Consider the following 20,757-nt stretch of genomic DNA (forward strand, 5'->3'; position numbering starts at 1 on the left):
ATAGATATAAGGCAAATAATGTATACAAGATCTTGTACGATTTTTTAATAATCTTACTAGTTATTTATATTAATTCTATACACTTCATACATGAATATATGTATTGTGCAGTTAATGGTGAATTTATTAATATTTTTGTAAAGACATAATGAGAAGTAAATAACTCAAATATTCCTTACATACGTATATAATGCACATTATTGTTCAAAATTATAATAATATTGTGCTATCCATTTTGTATTCACTTGTATTAACGTAAAATTTAACATAAAAAATTATTTTTCTTCTAGCAATTAATGTATTAATAGTGCTTAATAGCACTTTTAAAGTTTTAGTATTTAATTGAAGTAATATCTATATCTAATAATATAAAAAAAGAACATTTAATATATATATTTTACTCGTGTCATTAATAAGATTACAAAATATTTTTTATGCAGATATTTTATATCACATTTCGCAATTTTATTTTTTACCTAAAAATATATACATGTATGTTGCAGTTGTAGGGCCAATCGAGATAATGTGAAATAAAAACTATATATGCGAGATTATAATGTACATACACATAAAAAAACATTACTACTAAAAACTCTAATTGTATATTACAAATTTGTAATTTGAGCAGTAAACGCTACAAAATCTAGTCATACATAAATACACCTAATTATCAGATATAGATTTAGAACTACATATTTAATATCTAAATCATAATTTCTCACACTCATTTCTTACATTTGTTTAAAAGAACGTTTTAACATGCTTTAAAAAAAATGCGCTTTATAAAACTGTCATTCTTATGTATCATTTTGTTATGAAAAAATTTTAATAAATTGAAAATTTCAACAACTCATGAACACACTGGCATTTCATTACGCACGTTGAGAATTTTATATACATGCCATGTTCAAAGATTTAAAAAATTTAAATTAATGTGTGATATTGCAAAGCTACATGCTGTATACCATATATAACATAATAGTAATATTATGTAGAAATGACTATTAATGAAATAAAGAAAGTAATTTATATTATACTGAAAATCGATTTGATTATTAATCTCTTTAATGTAACAGAAATTCACTAAAATATTAAAAATTAACATTAATTATGTATATGTATATACATATGTATACACTCGTATCAAATACATTTAAAGATCTCGATATTAAGAAAGATTATATCGAATATATTAAAAGTATAATGTTACAGATATTTTCAGTAGTGGATATTTTTAAAAAGTACACTTCTGAGCTTGTCGCATTGGCTTAGGTTTTAAAAAATCTTGAATAAAGGCGTTCAATTTTATTATTAGCATCTGTGTAGGGGCTACTATGTTTAGGGCCCTAAGAAACCATCGTTTTCCCAGGAGATGGTCCAAGCAAGTATACTTTGTTGACAAGGATCATTGGAGTATTAATTCTCTGTTAGAAACTTCTACACATAGTCTTAATTTCAGGATATTCTTCGTGTGCCGGATTTAAATCGACGAAACCTAACTTGCCATAGAATTCATGAGTTTCCTTATCCGTTGTTAACATCGTCGTGTGTACTCCGAAAGAACCTGTTTCCATCAATCATACTCCAATAAATATATTGATATATTAATGCGCTTGAAATATAAAGCATAATATCAAATATCTAGTTATAATAGAAATCAAATAATATCTAGTTATAATGGAAAAAAATATATACAACTCAATTTTCAATAGATAGTTGTCTATTTCATTGAGTTTCGATTAAAAAACGTACCATTTGCTCTTAAGGCTGCAAGAATGCAGGTTATTAAACGTTTGCAAATAGATTGATCTGTCACACTTGGTAGTATACCGCATGTAAGTTTCGACGGATGCTGCCTGCACAATTGTTCTGACATGTCCGGAACAAATGAATGAAAATACTGTATGGCATCCTGCAATTTTTAATTAAAAATTGTGAATACAATGATAAACATAAAAAATTGATGTAGGAACATTAGTGCTAATCCTGTACCTGAACATTTTGTGGCAACTCGCTAATGCTATTATCTAAGGGATATTTCATTCGCAATTCAGGAATCCAGGAAGCAGCCAGTTTCTGATTGAAAGACTTTATATTCAGCGTGGCCACTGCATAACCTGTTATGCCATTTTCATCTTCAACAACCATACATAACTCCGGACTCAATGTTAGAAATCCCCCGATAAGTCTAGATAGATAATATATATTGAAAACAATTTAATTAAATAAATAAATAATATATTAATGTTATGCACACCTGTCTGCTACAGCTGATGAGGTGGTACAATTATTAATTTGATTGCACACCGCATAAACCGCTTCTTCATCACTTGGTAAGTACGGGCGAATTGTATATATTTTACTACTGGGCACTTCCGGTGCTTTATAAACGAACAAGTCATTACCACTATCAACTGGGATTAATCTCTAAACATACAAATAATATTTTTTGATGTACTTCATTGTTCTATGATATTAAATACAAGAAAATTAAATATACCTGTAAATCAGCTGTAAGTCCACCACGAAAAACCCAAGGCTCCTGATCTCCACTCATAAATGTTTCTTTCCAACCATTTGAAAACCCTATCCCAAGACAAGAATCATTTTTAATAAATCATGAAATGCTGGAATTAAGTTCGCGCGTTGTGTGTGGTTTTAATTTCGATTGGTCTCCACTGCTCTGGGCATCAATTTTGCTTAAATCTTTAACATGCAAAGATACAATTCGATTGGAGATAGCTTTCTTTCTCTCGTTTATTTCGGAATATCTTTCCGCTCCAAATCAAGTAAAATATGAGAGAAAGAATGATTTATCCAATCGGATAACTAAGGTGCACCAAATTTTATAGATTTGCAATAAAGCTTAAGTAGAGATAAATTTTAATGCACATATTTTTTTACAATATGTAATATAAAGTCAAAAATTATGTATATTTCAAGAAAAATTTATGTAATTTCAAGAAATTTTAATTGTAACTATATTACGTTTTATTTCAGAAAGATTGATATTAATAGAAAAAAGAATTGGATTTCATAGATGTTGCACCAAAGCTCGCGCAATGCTAAACTCTTGAAGCACTGGATTAGGATTTAGGAAGAGTGGTATAATAGTCCAGTTTTGCCAATATGTGCCTGAAATAAAATTCTTATCACGCCTGAAAGGAATAGTTTCTGAAACTAAGTAAAACAAATTAGTGCAGGCAAGTTGGCAAAAGGAGCGTAAGAGCATTGATCATTTCAGACAAAAGAGTAAATATTCTTATATATCGTTGATAGATAATTCATCAAACGTTGTCATATGTCCGCAAAAGATAAAAACTCAGAAAGGTATCTTTTTATCACAAATGATCAAAGATCACAATTTGTAGATGGGAGATGTTCAAGAGTTTATAATTTACTGTTAGCTAAATTGTGCCAATTCTATTCCTTGATGGACATACTTCAAAAACGCAAAAATATATTAAAACCAATGTGTATTGAATTATTTCGCGCGACCATATTTTCTCAAATATCCGTTTACAAGATTTAATTAAAAGAAGCTTTTAAAAATAATAATATATAAATTATTATACAAGTATAAAAAATTAATTTAATAAAGAAATTCATTCAACAAAATGTTAATACTACAATTATGATAAAAATATAACATGTTACGACAGATTGCAAAATAAGGTAATGTAATGTCACATATATAGTTTTACTATTATTAAAATAATGAAATTAAACGTAACTATGTTTATAATCTTTGCAATATATGAGAAATATGTCCATCATTTAGCGAGTCGCGAAAATAAATGTGCTTTGTACACATTAATTTTTCGAGCTGTTGCAACGCTGCTTCTATGCATACATTTTCTTGCCCGTATAAACGAGATAAATATCTTTTGTAAAGTCCCAAACAAAAATTTTGAAGTGCAACTACCACTGCAATGTTTGAAACTTTATTATTTCGCGCGCTTTCTGCTATGTTACTCAAATATTGTTAAACCGCATACATGTATAGCTGCCCTGGGTAAACGTCGTCATCGTCGATGGGAATCTGCCAAACGCTATCAACAAGACAAAAAAACACAGAAGTACGAGTTAGTTGAATGAACCAAAGCTGTACTGATCCTTATATATTTACATTCCACAAGAGAATATTCACTAGAGATCTTAAATCATTTTGTATTCAATTTTGATTGCAATAAATACATATGGGAAATTTAAAGAAACGTATAATGTACATTATATACATACATTTTCCTATTAAAATAATTATAATATTATAATTATGCAAAAATGTATATATATAGAACAAACTCCTGTGTTATGTTATCTGTAAAGAAAGTCGATTTATATGTTAATAGCTGGTATAAAATTATTTTTAAATCCAGTATTTGCTCTGTGAAGATGTTGTTGAATGTCATCTCATAAAATCACCATTTTCGCCATTGCTACAAATAATCTTTTCGCCATTGTATTGGAAAGCCACATCAATTTATTTCATATTTTTAATCAGACATATGACATGTACGAGTTAGATTTGATTTAAATAATTTTAAGCACAGATATAAAAGATTTAAAGGTAATATAAAAAATCTATATTGTGTAGTAATATAAATTTTATTAAACAGAAAAATAGATGTTGTGGCTTGCCTGTATAAAAATAAATCAGCGACCATTAGTCAGAATTATTTCAAAAAGATATAAAAATATTAAAGAAACGAATAGTTTAAAATTACCATTCAAATCAACATCAAATAAATATTTTTAAGACGTGTATCATTACATATATTATTTAATTTTTTGTCAATATTCACATGCTTTCTACTTTCCCATACTTATTCAATAAATAAGTGTATATATATATATATATATATATATATATATATATATATATATATATGAGTGTGTGTGTGTATATATTTTTATGTAATTCTGACTTACGGCAAAGTTTTCCCTACGCGCGCAATGCGATGCATTTATCTCTAATGCGCAGAAACAAATGCATACTAAATTCAGGAATATGCAGTTGTGACGTTCTTCCGAATATTACTGATAATTTTTACACTATTTAATATACACTTAATATATGCAGAAGTTTAGAAACTTATAATATTTAATATATTATAAACACAATAAACAGAAAAAATGCTTTTAATGCTTTATTAAGGATGTTATCCTTTTAAATAAGTTTTTTAAATGTTAAAAACTTATTGAATATCCTCTAAATAATTGTTTAAGCAAAAAAATAATTTTTTACTTGTCTAGCATATATTCATTAAATATATTGTGTAAAAAATATGAGGGAATATAATCAGTAATTTACGGATTTCAAAGAGCAGATATTTAAAAGAAGATTTTGCAGCACGTTTCATCAATTTACAAGGAAATATAACATTGTCGTGTATTAGTTTCACGAAATACGTGTTGTACTAATATTATATAAGCTTTTTATATTTAATGTATTAAAATATAATAAATAATTGATATTTAATATCAAGATTTCAATTAACTTCATGTAAATTTAATATTAAACAAGCCAATCGTATTTTGATAATTTTAACAATAATTGTACAAAGCATAAGCAATAGTACATTATTGTATATTACTATCTTTCAAAATCAAATCAGATAAAAAGATATTTACCTTGTAAAAAGATAAAATATAACAAAAAATAAAATTCACTTACCGATACACAAGACACTTTTGTTCTGAAATATAAGTATAGGTAATAAATTATAATATTTCTAAGAGAAATCAACAACAGCACTTGTATGTGTCTGCAGTACAATAAATATAATTTTGAATTCGATTAAAGTTAAGATTGATTAACTTTAATAAAATGGTTTTAAAAAAAGGTGAATATTTAGATTTAAGATTGTTACTAGAGCAAATAATAAATACATATTTAAAATTTAAAAAAATAATAATCATTGACTTGCATGTGTATATTTTACCAGCATACTAGCATTTCAAATAGACTTTCTTTATATATAATAAAAACAATAGCAAAATTATGCATTTAAATTTTTGATTCATATATATTTCTGACGTTTGACAAGAATTAATTACTTTAATCACAATAATTTAAATTTATAAAGACAAGCATATTGAATTTTTTAAGAATTATATTAATTCTTTTAGAAATAATTTATTATTATTTGACTTGCTAACTGTTAGAAAACAATATTTCTTTGGAAGTATATTTAATATTTTTTTAATATTGTCAATATATCAGATAATATCTCATATATGAATCGCATGCAACTTACCTAGCCACTTGACGTAACTATTTAGAAGAGATACAACTCCTCTCATGTCCCATACGTACGAGTAAAGATCGTACAATAACTCACGATTATTACAATAAGTAAGTCTTTGGAACAATCTGTTTACTGCATTACACATATCGTTTAATTTAGCCGCACGAAGATGCCATTCTGCAATCTAAAAAACCATTTATCATATATTAAACTTGTTAAAATAAATTAATTTTTGTTTTCGCAATACAACTTACGTCTGATTCAGATGTTGGTTCTTCTTCCTTACATTTTTTCATAACAACATAAGCATTACTCTTCAACCAATTAAATTCTTGCAATAATTGAATTCCTTGACCTCCATGCTCAAACGGTAAATAAAATAGATCACATAAAAGCGACAGATCCTCATGAGTAAGTTGTTTATCGACATCCACAGATTCTTGTGGTACTGCGTCTGCGTTATCGGAACTCTCGTGATTTTCGCTATCGTTCTCCACAATCATTTGCGTACCATTGACCGTAGGAGAAGTGCTGTCCACTTCTACTTGCATACTTCCAGAAGCCTCGCTGCACGTCTACAAATAGAAATCACACGGTATACATATATAATTAAATTCTCGAAAATTTTTATTGACTTACAGAAGTGTTATCTACCATAGCGTCATCCTCCGCTGAAACTTTTGGTATGTGTGCCGGCGAGTTATTCGGCGTCGTATTACAATCCATAGGTTCTATAGTAGATAATCCTGCTGAAGGTGGCTCACCGCTCATATTAGTGGGTAACACAGTAGTCAAGGCAGGTTCGCTGATTACTTTTACATCTGACACTAGAGAATTCATCACAGGTCCTGACAGAGGCTGCGCGAAGCTATCGTTACTCGTTACACTTGAGCAAACTTCGGCCAATGCTTGAAGAGTATTCGTTCCAGACGTAGGCGCGACAGAAACTGTGGTTGTTGTCGTCGACGTAAGACTCATACAGGTGTTCACGGAGGGAATTATTGGGATAGGTATCGTAGGTGCGACACACGGTTGCGGTTTGACTATTACTCCCCAAGCTGCTTTCTTCTTGTTGAACTCCAATAACCATTCGCTTATCGCATTTTTCAGAGCTTGTCGGGGATGATACATATTTGGCGATAATGTCGACGGTACATCTTCACCAAGAACGCCATCCTCCGTCTCAGTTTCTAATTTAATGTCTGCTGACACAGTATCATCTGCAATATATAGAATAATTTATTAATTTATATCTACTTTTATTATAATCTTTCGACAATGTTAGCTTAGACGTTTTATTTTCCCTCAGACAAAAAAAATTTATAAAATAGAATACAAAAATCTTACTTAAACTTAGGTCTCTCTTTCCATCCACATTGCATCTGCTCCACTGAGCTAATGTATGAATTGCTATAAAATTCGCTCCATATTCACAATTAGGATTTGTTAAAACTCCTCTAAGTTTAGGTATAAGATCAGGAGAACGACCAGAATATGGACCGAGGAACACCCTCTTCTGATCGTAATCGTTGGCATGTAAATTATCCCAGATAACAGGTGGCCTTCTGAGCACCTCTGTTATCTCTTCAATGGACTCCATAGTTAAAAGTCTCGATATGACTTTAGGTCCAGTCCACATTATATCAATTTCCTGAGCTAGTTTACTTCCAAGAGTGTTGAGATATTCCGAAGACGCGACATTCGGCATCGCGCGTGTCGCGCAATATTGCGTGGGACATAGAAGAAAACGAGGCTGGCTGAGATGTTGAAAAATATCATTTGTGACAGAAACCTATAAATAACAAAAAAAAAAAAAACAATACATTATGTGAAATAATGCATGGCTCCATAGAAAAATAGTTGATTTGTAGTCAAGTTTGATTGCTACTCTCATTCCATAAAAAAAAATTTCAGTTTATGAAAAATTGACAAAATGAGATAAATTGTAAGTCATTTTAATAATTTGATATCCAGAAATATTAAAAAATATACCAATTAATAAAACACTATTAGAACTTGCATACTATATGAATAATATACCGCATACTTACTTGAGCATGTGCAAATGACTGAAACACTTCCTTGTCAGCTTCACTCATTTCTGGCTCTATGTCATCAAATAGTAACGCAAATGCTGTACAACCAAACTGACTGACTTGTTCCAATTTTCTTTTCAAGGCGGTGACTTCTTTTGAGCTTGAATATGTGATATCTAATCCTGGGGATAGCGCATAGTAAAAGGTTATACCATATTCCCTAGCAGCTGTGATTAAACCAGTCAGATGTTCAGCTTCTTCCACTGTATACAGATCTCTCCAATAAGCACGATGTTTGTAATCATCTTTTGGTGCGTACAGGTAAGAGTCCATTCCCCATTTTTTCAATCTATTAATGTACATAATAAATTTATAATTAATGATCAATACAAAACAAAATATTTATAACACATAATATTTATGATAGAAGAAATACATTCAAAGAACGTAAAAGAAATGTTTCTTATATAAAGCAAAATTCATTTAAAAAAAAACTTATATGCGTTTATGGACTTACTTTTGGAAGAGATCCTTTCGTTGCTCGGTGGTCCATGGTCGTCCATAGAAACCTGCAAAGAAATGTATTACATGCCCGGTAGCGAAAAGACGCGAGTGTCGTACCATAATAGGCATGTTGGATTACATTCCCCGTAACACTAAATAAGTACTGTACGGGGGGGGGGGGGGGAAGGTCCGATACGGACGACCAGTCTACGTACCTTCTACCACGCCGCAAATGAAGTTGCCGTTCTTCGTGTTGAGATTCGCGGCCCCGTTCGTCTCCGTCATCGCGGATCGCGCGGGACAAGCACGTCCGCCTTTTGGGATCCAGGAGGCAGCGAAATGGCCCGCGGTGTGTCAACGAATTCGTGGAGAGAACGGGAAGGGGACGGGAAGAGCGGGATGATCGCGATGGAGGACCACCGACGGACCGACCTGTGATTACCTGGGGGGTAAAAGCACGTCGCTATGCGTATGCCGTGCAACGCGATGGTATGGACATAACCCGCGTTACCGCCGAGATTCCTGAAGGAGAACACCCCGGAGCGGGAAGTGGGAATCAGTAAATCTGACAGACAACTGCACCCGACGCACACCAATGCACACCGATCGATACTGCCGAACGATCTGTCGATCCATCGAGGGTATCGAGGTCGCGATACACGACGGAGAGAAGAGGCGATGCTGTTACTTGTGCACGCCGTGGCGGCGCGACGATATCTGTAACCCGGCCGTTGGGAGAATCTCCTCGCGAGATCGAAGATGATAAAAGTTTCGTTCGTTTTCGATCTCGGTCTCTCTTTACGCCTTTGAGGACAACTTCTTTCGATTTCAGTTAATTCTGATTGATTCGATCGGCGATTGATTCAATCGACTAACTTTTATTCCGGTAACTTTATTTTTTACTTATATTTTTCCTTAAAATTATAAAAACTAAAATTTATTTGTATTTTGCTAAAATATAACAAGAAAATTCGTAAAAAATAAGATAAGCAATCGTTTTTAAAATAAAAATTTACAACTATAATACATTAAGTCCATTAATTTTTCCAGTATTTTCTTGTTGTAATATTTTAATTTACGAATTTTGAGACATTCTATAATTAATATAATAATAATGACAATTAAGTCATGATGCTCAAATTTAAATAGAAAAGGCATGTTTTTTCAGCTTGCGCATAAATTTATGCAATAAAACATTTATGATCCGGTAGCACATCTAAGAGAATACGCAAGTCATGGGTCACTTGACGCAATTCTCCGGAGTGCGGCGAGATGGCGCCACAAGTATCGTCTTCCTCCTTCGAAATTTCGTTGCGCGGGTGTCGTCAACGGTCTCCGGCAAACGAGGCATGCAGTTATGTTGTTTCATTCTCGCTTTTTCGTTGCAACGGGTATTGGCAAAAATAATTATCGTCCGTACCCTCTGTGCAGCGTGGGACTTTGGAACGACTGAACATGCAGACTCCAGAAATAGCAATCAAGTAAGCTGCTTATAGACTTTGTCGCGATTATGAATGAGAGCGTCAACTTTTCTTTACATGCTTGCGATATTTCTGTTCTCTCGGTGAACTTTGCGTTTTTACAAACAAGCGACGGTTTCACTTCGCAGTTTATCCTCCGTCACTTGAATTTCGTGGAAAGTTTCGCGTTTGATCTGACCAGCAAGTGGAAGGCAATTCCAGAGACATAGGCCAGTATTCATATATAGTCGAATCTTATTTCAAAATCGTCTCAAGCAATATCTTAAGATGTTAATACAGCTCTGTGATTAGTTGATGGCATTTTAAGATAGTACTTAAGATGATGTTAAATATAAGACTGATTATGAATACCGGCCATAAACGCATTATTGCGATATAAAAGTATATAGTTTATTACGAACAATTACACATCTTATCTATTAATAAAAATATATATAAATATAAAAATTACATTTAAAACTCGAAAGTGTGATACTAAGTAGCGATCACGACTCAAAATAGCGACATAATTGTTCGAATCAGATTGCTTAAAAATACGGAATTTTACATCGATGTGGTGCTCACACTGCATCGATGTAAGCGCGAATCTTGTTTGCGTTAAGAATTACAATCTCATACGCGCCATTTCAATCTTATAGAAAACATTAACCTCATTCTTGATGTTTCAGAGACGTACAAGAGCGAACGTCGCATTTTCCGAAGAGAATGGAATGTGAGCGCAAATTTACGGTCACCCTATATCTTCTGTAAGTAGTCACGGTATCGCATTCGTCAGACAATGAATCGACGTCGCTCGATTGAGGACATCGCTTCCGTTTCTCTCTCTCTCTCTCTTTCTCTCTCTCTCCCTCTCTCTCTCTCTCTCTCTCTCTCTCTCTCTCTCTTCTCTCTCTCTCTCTCTCTCTCTCTCTCTTTCCTTCCCTCTTCCCGTTATCGGCAGGTTTCCAGACATAAGACGTTATGTATTCGCATTCGAATCGGAGAAGCATGAACGTTCTAGATTAAATTAAATTTCATTAGAGGATAAGCATGGAATGCAACACAGTTTGTTTCTCTCCTGTTGTGAATATAAAATCTGTACAGGTATATTTTTAAAAATAAAAAATCCAGGATTGAGATAAACACACGATAGTAACCAAACTGAAGAATCGCGCGCGCGATTGTGAACATTTATTCAACACTTTGAAAATTTATTTGCGTTTAAAATATTTATCATGAAATTGTTCGGCTTCCGACATTTTTTTGAGGAATGCATAAAAATAATATGAAAATCATTTTTCTCCTACTAAATCCAGACTTATTATTGAAACAATACAAATGTTAAACGTACCAATACATATCGCACTGTTCGATACAGTTAGAGCAGTAGATATAAAGGAAGCAAGGTTACGTTAGCGATTTCAAGTAGGTAGGACTGAGTGCACGATAACTGATTGCATTTCCAAACTGATTGGTTAAATGGAGTGTGATACATGACGCGTTCGCGGCCTTCTCGGAAGTAGAAGGGGGCAAACGATACTTAAAATAGACGGTACAATCGCATTCCATTGATAGAAACGCGCACGATCGTTAAAAATCAATATTTTCTGTAGTTTTTAATTTCAACGTAATAAAAGTTTACATCGCCATCATATTACAAACAATTTAAATAAACGCCATCGCTTATTAAACTTCTCGTGAGCATTGAAAAGATCTTTTTGTAATACAATATTTTCAATTATTCTTCAGGAAATATTTTACGCAAGTTGCTTTTGTGTGACGCTTCTTCTTCAGTTCTAATAAAATTTTTTAGTGATACAGACAGATTTCTTGATGTCACAAACAAAATCCATCACTAGATTTTGTGTCTGCTAGAATTTTGGTCATGTATAGAATTTGTAAAGTCTGCTTCTGTCAGTTAGATTGATTAAGTGCAAACATACACACACACACACACACACACACACACACACACACACACACACACACATACACACACACATATTACGGTACTTGCTAGTCATTTATCCGTCCCAGCTAATTTTTACACACATATAATGTTTGTTAAAGTTGCAAGATCATGTCTTTGAGCGCAGGCATAGAAAATCTTAAAAAACGAAAGACTTCTGGGGAGAGAGGGGGAGAGTATATGAAGGACCTAATATCAAGGATCCGCGTCTCAGTCGTTTCCAGGTAGGATCGCGGCGCGGCGCCCGAATCGTCGAATGGCGAGGGGGTTGGCGATTTTTCACCCCCGGGGCGGCGCGAGGGGAATAGAGGTACGCACGGCCGGGCCGCTGCTGTTTGTCACGACGCGTAGCCATATCGGGGGAGCAGTGCGAGGCCGGCTATCAGCCGCCCAACATCGACGTGTCGGGATTACGCTTGCACATGTAACACGGCTGCTGCACAGGCAGCACGTACACGTACAGTCTAGACCGACCGATAGACGGACGGACGGACGAACGGACAGATAGACTGACAGGTAGACAGATAGGCACATATAACGGCGCACGCTCTTCATCCTTCTTCTCCTCCTCCTTCTCCTCCTCTTCCTTCTCCCCCTGCCCATGCGTGACACCGCGCCGTCGTGTGCGTCTCGTTATTCTTTCGCCGAGTTTACACATGGGAGAACAAGTAGAACGAGCAGGAGGGAACAGTGAAAATTCTTTTTCATCTCGGTGGAAATTGGAGGGGACGAGGCCCTTCGCAAATCCGCGCGGCATGCGTTGTGATCGATAAGGGCGAGCGGAGGGCTCTGGTGCACCACGTCGTCGCCTTTCACAGTAGTAGCAGCAAAAAGGGTAGTTGCTTCGCGTCCCGCGTTGAGGTCGAGAGATGACTGGGAATTCCGATAGGCGGAGAGTGCGACGGGGGTAGTAGCGCGCGATAGAGGACGACAGGAGGAAGAGAGTGCAAGTGGGCGAGGCGAATGAGAGAGGGAACAAGAAGGGGGTGAAAAGAGGAAGCGAAGAGAGAGAGAGAGAGAGAGACAGAGAGGGGGAAGAGAACTCCGAAATAAGAGAGAAAGAGTGACAAGTAAACAAGGAGAGCCGTGAGAAGAAGTACACGAGAAAGACATCAATCGAAATAGAAAAAAAAAGAAGAGAGAGGGGAAGGAAAAAACGTGGGCAGTTGGCGGGAGGAGGACGGAAACTCGAGAGGGAAGGATCGAGTGTGCGAGAGAAAGAGAGAGGGGAGAGCTTGCGCGAGAGGCGGAGGAACGTGGAGGAGGACCGCCGACCGTGGTACCGAATGTGGCGTTCGGAGTATGGTATTCGCCAGCCGGGGCCAACCGACGTCGAGCAGCCAGTTTCCGCCCGCGCTCGATTCACGGAGTCGTCATCATCGCTGTCGGCGAGTCGCGCACTCGGCGGACGAGGTCCCTCGTTAAGAATCGCAACCGCCACCCGGTAGAATCCTGTCCGTCTGTACCTTCCGCTCATCGGTATTCGGTATTCGTTCGAACCAAGTCACCCCTGGACGACGGCGACGACGACGATGACGACGACGATGACGACAAGGACGACGAGGACGAGGACGAGGACGATGACGACGTTTCTCCACTAGTAAGCGAAGAGTGAAACAAGAAGGTTCTTCCGGCGACGACGACGACGACGACGACGACGACGACGACGACGAGGAGGAGGAGGAGGACAAGGACGAGGACAGCGACGAAGACTACGACCACGACGACGACGGTGTCATTATCACGTGAACCGCGTGTCACCGAGCGAATTCGACGAGGCGACCACCACCGGGATCCTGTTTCATTCGCGGTGAGAGTGCGACGTCGGAGGACGACGACGACGGCGATGAGCCGCCGCAATCGAGTGATAGTGCAACGAAAGAAGGAGACCGACAGAACGTCACGATTGAACTCACATCGTCGTCACCGAAGGTGAACGTGTCAGCAGGACTCGTGAGGAGAATTCTCGGAGACGAACGTTAACGAGAGTATACTACTGCGGCTGCGAAACACCTCGGAGAGAAGATCTCTTCTTCTTCCTCCCGTACCATCTCCTTCTCATCGTTTAAACATCTCTGGCACGGTTGAAAACACTCTGAACGATCAGAGTACGGCACCCGTCAAATGCTCCATCATTCACGAGAGGCAACGGGAGGCAAGAGAGCTATGGCAGCGAGTCTCGAGTGCAGCCCCGAGGCTGCGTCGTCATTGGCGCGAGAGGAAGGCGGACAACGATCGACCAGCGATACGATCCAGGTACGATAGGATCCGGTGCGGCAGGTCGCCTGTCGCGTCGCCACGTCGCGGCACTGAGCGACTACTGAGAGCACGCGCCCCCGGCGTACCTCGTCCTCGCGTCGAGTGACGAGGCACCGTCGTGTGTGCCGGCACACAGTCGGCGGTCGGCACGGGCACAGGGAGGACGATGGCATCGCGCGCCGCGCGCTCCCCCAGGAACCCGAAGACACATCCGCGAAAGAGCTCGCGCGCGGACGGCAGTACGACGAGTCGTCGTCGACCGGAGCCGCAGCCAACAGCAGCGATCGACAACAGGGAGCTGCGACAACGGGTAGAAACCCCCGGTTGCGACGCAGCAACGACGGGATCGGTAGCTGTCGTCATACGACGTACCCCACGATTCGGCAGTCGCGTCGTTCGGTGGCCCGACGACGTCGAGTGGTAGTCCTTCCCCTTATCTCTCTCGAACGAGAAGAGTCAAGGACGAGAGCGGAAAGTGTGTGCGGGGAGAGAAAGAGAGAGAGAGAGGAATCCCCAGCGCGCATCGCACACTTGGAGATTCCCTGTGTGTGTCGGACAAGGAAAGTTTCCTAGTAGGGGAGGGGGGAGGACCGGGTAACATACGCGCGAGGGATGATCGATAACGGCGCCGAGTCGGAGGTCGGAATCGGCGATCGGGCCTGTTAGAGGAGAGGAAGACGCAGCAGCAATCCGTCCGCAGCAATCCGCAGTAGAAGAGGGATAAACAGCCAACTCCGCGCGTCATCGTCGAAGACGCGGAAAGAGAGATAGATAGAGAGAGAGAGAGAGAGAGAGGCAAGCGCGTCGATCGACTCCGCCGCGAAGGTCGTCATCGGCGTGCGCGATACAGAGATCGGTGGGAAAGGGATAGAGAAGAGCGGCTCTCCTCTTCTTCCTCGGTCGCCGCCACCGCCGCCGAAGACGGAAGTATGCCCAGTGAACGACGTGGACGTGGTGAGGACATCGCGAGGTACACCGCGCGAGGGGACACGCATGAGGACCCGTTATCAATTCGCGACTGTGATTTCTAAGCTTAAGATTACTACCACGTATCGTAAACGCCAGGAGATTATTAACAAACACAAAATCGTCCATTGTGATATTATGATATATAACGAGGTGATGATCGCGGGAGGGGTGGGTAGGTACCCACGTGCGCTCTCACGGGGAACCACCGTCCCGGGCCGAGCATGAATGAATGAACGCCGCGTGATGCGAGGCACGATGGCGAGAAGTGCGGCACGCGACGCGAGTGTGTTCGATCGGGATAATAATGGTTGATCGCGGTGCTCGCGCGTTGGATCCGCGGACTGTGATACACTGACATAATCTAAGACCCGTTATCCGATCTTACCGTCGACGACCCCCGAGAGGGCGCCGGCTTGTAATTGCGCCTGCACAGGGTGCGCGGGGACGGGATGACGAATCACCGCCAAAGCGGGATTTCGTTCGCCACTGTATCCTGATAAATCGCCAGGTGCGTATCTACGTTAAAGAAAATATCAATTTTCTGCTAATCGATGCCTTTGAGCATATAAAAACAAATCTACTGTATTACGCGATATCCTTAGATAGGCAGAAAACTCTTTTTAAACTGAAAAAAGCTGAGAGGTACGAAAAATAAGGATACAAACATTAACGAAAATACAGATATAAATGAAATTTAAACAAACTAATATTATTTCGCGTAAATTAATTAAAATTTAATTTTTATCAAAAAATTTAATTAGATGCCGTTTTATTTTCATAGTCATTGTATTTTAATATTAAAATAATTTATTTTAAAAATTACACTTAAAGAGAAAACATAAAATACATTGCGTCGCCTACTATCCGTACTTAATTATGATTTGTGTACCGATATTTTAGAAGGTATTACTTACTATATCAATTTTATTTAAAATTAAATTCGTTTTATGTACATATGAACAGAGAACCTATAAATGTATTGTTATATTTTCATTGTGTGTCATTTAAATTTATGCTTGCATTTAAATTACAATAAATAAAAAGAGAGAAAAATTAAATAACATTTAAATTTAAATAACACTTATAATACAACAATACATTTATTATTGAGATTCTCTCAATAGAAAGTTAATGTATAATTTTCAACTAGTTACTAAATTATTTTTAGTTATATCGAAACATAATATAACGCTATTGTAAAAGTAAATCGCTCCATTTAAATATACTTTTTACTTTAATCACTGCAATAAAGGAATTTATATAATACATTAGTTATTTGAATTTATTAGGAAATATTGTTTTCTGATACTTAATAAAATGAGAGATTATATAGTTATTTAAACTAAACGATGAGAGCATTAAATGGCGTGTTATTATGTCACGATTCTTAACTAATTCTATTAATTTTGAAAGATGTTTCTATTGTAGTTTTAAATAATTATATTCTAAATGTGATAAAGTGTGTTGGTTTTTTTCATTCCGTATGAATTAAACTAAGTAATTGATTAGTTCAACATCAGTTTTAGTTGAAATATATATTTAAACATGCACGAGAATATCCAACATTGGAATCGCAAATATTTCGTAGGTACTTCTACCGTGACTACTGACACTCGACTCGAAGCATTAAATGAATATTACATAAAAGCAATGTGACGAAAATAGGGCGGCTTGCCACTACCAGATTATGTAATACTTAAACGACTGGATAGAATTTTCAGGTATCTCGAGTGCGTATCATGGAGATACATGCACCACTCTGAATTTTTAAAAACGAGAGAAAAGGTTCAATTAAAAAGTAACGTTATTATTAACTATGATAATTTTCAACAACAAATTTCACTCACTTTTGATGGCATTACACAGATTAATTATTCTGTACGAAAAATTTATTTCACGTTATTGCATAAACGAAAATTTCTTTCTTTCAATATAAGTACTTAAGCACATGAATTATCACGACTGTCACAATCGCCTAATTCTGTCCTGCACTTCTCATCATAGTTTCATTAATTTTAAATAATTAATATTAAAATTTTATATAAAATACATTTCTTGGAAGATGCCCTGTTTATAATATAATTTTCGCGATGCAAACAGAGAGTAAAAAACAAATAATTATAATTACTATCTTGAATTTTTACAATGGCCTGAGTTAAATTTAAGAATATTTTGGCTCTACAATACCTAAAAGTTATCGCCATTTAAAAAATGACGAATTTTTATTCTTTTATTTCCTAATCAACGATGAAAATTGTTTTCATTCAAAAATAATCGAATTTTGACACTAAACCTTGCACTAAACCAATTACGAAGCAAAAAAAGCAACGAAAATTTCGCTTATGCAATGAAAATAATCCTTTCGCTACAGCTATTCAGATAAATAACTTTTCAACGAATAAATCCAAATAATCTTTTGCACAAATATTTATTAAAAAATTTATTTTTATTAGTATATGTAAAAATTTGAATTTTAATTCGTTATGTTATTTTTTTATCAAATTTACAAATAAGTACTAAAAAGCAATTTCATACAAGAATCAAGAGCAAACTAAGCATTAAATAACTTTTAAACTAAGAAGAAAATTATGCTTAAATTTTACGAAGATACTCAAACGTAATAATAAAACAAACTATAAAACTTAATCAATTTTTAATACTTCTAATATGTCTTTAAGCGATGCGAACTTCTACGAAAGACCTCCTTGGTACGGTAATATTCCAAAGCCTTGACTTTGTTAAAGCCTCGCTTTTGTGATACAGTGCGATTGTTACCTACGAGCAGTTGCAGTAACTGCGCTTCGCGAGAACTCAATAACTCACGCGCGATTATTATATAGTCGATCAGATATTCAATGCGCGAAATCCGATACACGTGGGTTGCGGTCCAGGTGCAGAATATTCGAAAATCTGATTTTTGTCTCGTGGCGTAAAACACATCGTGGGGAGGAGGGGAGGGGTAGTGGAGGGGAGAGAGTTCGAGGGCGCGCACACGGAGAGAATTTCCCAATAACGCGATATATACTCGACGGTATTTTTCAATTTAAAGTTTAACGAGGGCCACGGCCCACCATCTTTAATACGGGCACTGAAATTTCTATCGTGGACGTTAGAGAGGGCACCGTCGTTTCCTGGGCGCCTTCCCGACCGGTATACCAACCAGGGGGATAACGACGCCCCGAGACCCTCGATTTTACTTGCCGCATTAATCAAGGAAATGGCTCGATAGTGAACTCCGCGCAAAACATCCAATCCGAAATGATATTCTTCCTTCGTCTCTTTCACTGCACTCGTTTTGATTACACGTCAGCCGATGAATATCGTAACATTTCCATATGAGCCGATTCAATAACGATTTTCGTATCGATAGGAGTAAACAAGCGACGTATTCCCAACAAACTCCTTTGTCAAGTTTGTCGCGCATTAAAATTCAACGCGCACATATTTATTGCTTATTTCGCAAAGTGGCTACGGTCGGCTCGATCGGTTTTCAAACACGGTGTCGCTAAATCGACAAAGTATCGTAAACATTTGTTAACTTGGTGAATTTTGTAACATTATTCGGCGTTATATGTACAAGCTCTAATATCTTTTCAATTCGCGGTTATTTTATTGCTGCATTTATCTTCGTTATTGTCCTGTAACATGCAGCACGCTTGTATCGTTCATTCTCAAATTTGTTTAATCATGGATTTAAATTTTATACTAGAGATATTAAAAGCAGATAATAATGATATAAAATGCAATACTGCTTTTTAAATGCAAATAAAATTTTTATATTTTTTTAAATTGGAAAATCAATACTGATATTGATATTGAGTACATGCATATATTTTTATTATTTATACAATATATTCTACTAAGAATAAAATAAATCAGAAAAACAGTTTTTAATTAGCTAATAATTAACTCGATACATGCATACACACACATACACACAAATACGAATACAAATAAAATATAATGATACATCAATGATAAGTCAATGATACGGACAATTAGATTAAAAATGTGTTTTTTCTTAAATGTGTGAATAAAGAATAATAAATTTATATCTACATCTTAATTATATTAATTATTCGTGCCGTCTTTTCTAATCTGTTCCTGACATTATGATTAATCACGTGTTTCCTTTACATTTCTCACTTTCATGTCGTCTATTATACCTCGTTCATTTTACATGTTTCAGCGGCACGCACGCACGCTCGCACGCACGCACGTACGTACGATTCACCGAGCAAGGTTCGCCGCCGAAAGAAGAAGAATTCGACTGACGACCGAGCGACCAAGAGCGAACATTAATGAAATCGCAACCGAGACGTAGGGGCTCGGGGGTAGCCGGTGAATAACGACTGTTAACGAAACAAGAGGAAAAGAAGACACAAACGAAAGCCGCGTGCGAAGAAGTGCGAGAGGAACGGTAGTGGTCAGGTGCGATAACCGAGCCCAGTGTGTGTACCATCCCCTGGACACGGGGGGTGGCACAGAAACGCCGTCAGCGTGGGTGCCGGTGCCGCAGGGGCGCGCCTGGCCCGTCGGCTCGCCCGCAGATTAGCACGCCGATTAGCGGCTACCTCGGGCCCCTTCCGGCGTACCGGCCTGGCGACCTCGGCGGGCCTCACGTCGGCGGCGGTGGCCGTGGCGGCCCAGGGGGAGCCCCACGCTCCCCCAGCAGCTGCGCCACGCCGCGCCACGCCGAACGGAAGTGCCAGCCCGTTCCCGGGCTTGGCCACGGTGACCACGGGCAGCACCACGATCACGACGACCATGATGACGCCGACGACGACGACAACAACGACGACGACGACGACGACGACGACAACGGCCACCACGATCAGCACAACCACCACCGCCACCACCATCAGCACCGCCACCATCACCTCTACCACCACCACCACCACCACAACCACCACCACGAGTCGTAGCAAGAACAGACCCATGTCCATGAGGAGCCTGCACCGGCGCGTCTCTCATCCGTAAGTTATGGTCCAAGCATTTATCGTTATGAAGCGGGTGGAACCCAGGGCACGCCCCGGGTTATCACCGGCCGTTTCTATATTATCTACCAACCCTACCCATCCTGCTGTGGCAGACACATTTTACATCGTCCGTCATTCGGTTGAGGAGAGTGGGCGAGATTGATAGTTTTTGGTCTTTAGCAAGAGCGGTGACATTAACTCTTTCGGTGCAAACCACGATTCCAACAATGCTATATAGCAATATAATACATGGATGATATTAAGATATTTAAAATTTTTGACATTTTTATATAAGCAGATATTTTCTGATATTTTATTATAGACTTTTTC

The 20,757-nt window shown here is 37.7% G+C and overlaps 2 protein-coding genes across 13 annotated transcripts in view; one reads left to right on the forward strand and one right to left on the reverse strand.

The window, feature by feature from the left end:
- Positions 1–38: 38 nt before the first annotated feature.
- Positions 39–9,437, reverse strand: LOC105835235 (protein O-GlcNAcase). Of its 3 annotated transcripts, none has more exons than XM_012678317.3 (13): positions 9,007–9,436; positions 8,805–8,856; positions 8,303–8,636; positions 7,599–8,043; positions 6,906–7,471; positions 6,506–6,826; positions 6,261–6,435; positions 3,999–4,052; positions 2,501–2,586; positions 2,258–2,427; positions 1,993–2,188; positions 1,753–1,912; positions 39–1,564 (listed from the first exon to the last, which is right to left on the reverse strand). In XM_012678317.3, exons 1-13 carry the CDS (start codon positions 9,074–9,076, stop codon positions 1,428–1,430), a joined length of 2,766 nt encoding a protein of 921 aa, XP_012533771.1. In that variant the 5' UTR covers positions 9,077–9,436; the 3' UTR covers positions 39–1,427. The 3 variants fall into 3 exon arrangements, with proteins under 3 accessions (XP_012533771.1, XP_012533770.1, XP_012533772.1); XM_012678316.3 differs by having other exon boundaries at positions 6,891–7,471; XM_012678318.3 differs by lacking the exon at positions 3,999–4,052 and having other exon boundaries at positions 6,891–7,471; positions 9,007–9,437.
- A 123-nt stretch (positions 9,438–9,560) lies between these two features.
- LOC105841127 (potassium/sodium hyperpolarization-activated cyclic nucleotide-gated channel 3) overlaps positions 9,561–20,757 on the forward strand; it is a 130,043-nt gene continuing 118,846 nt past the window's right edge. For 9 of the 10 annotated variants that reach the window (XM_036293629.1, XM_036293644.1, XM_036293635.1 and 6 more), the window contains exons 1-2: positions 15,818–15,956; positions 19,638–20,424. In XM_036293629.1, coding sequence (XP_036149522.1) covers positions 20,216–20,424 — 209 coding nt within the window. In that variant the 5' untranslated portion in view covers positions 15,818–15,956; positions 19,638–20,215. Of the gene's footprint in view, positions 9,678–10,002; positions 10,273–10,940; positions 11,019–15,817; positions 15,957–19,637; positions 20,425–20,757 lie in introns of those variants that run through there. The other variant, XM_036293627.1, reaches the window with a different exon arrangement.

The sequence above is a fragment of the Monomorium pharaonis genome, chromosome 1 (genome assembly GCF_013373865.1).
Source record: "Monomorium pharaonis isolate MP-MQ-018 chromosome 1, ASM1337386v2, whole genome shotgun sequence".
Lineage (NCBI taxonomy): Eukaryota > Metazoa > Arthropoda > Insecta > Hymenoptera > Formicidae > Monomorium > Monomorium pharaonis.

Coding starts and splice junctions, on each gene's coding strand:
- LOC105835235 (XM_012678316.3), bottom strand. CDS start 9,076: ATGACGGAGACGAACGGGGCCGCGAATCTCAACACGAAGAACGGCAAC. Junction 2,587..3,998: donor TACCCAGGGCAGCTATACAT/GTATGCGGTTTA, acceptor GTCTTGGGATAG/GGTTTTCAAATGGTTGGAAA. Junction 2,428..2,500: donor GACTTACAGCTGATTTACAG/GTATATTTAATT, acceptor TTGTATGTTTAG/AGATTAATCCCAGTTGATAG.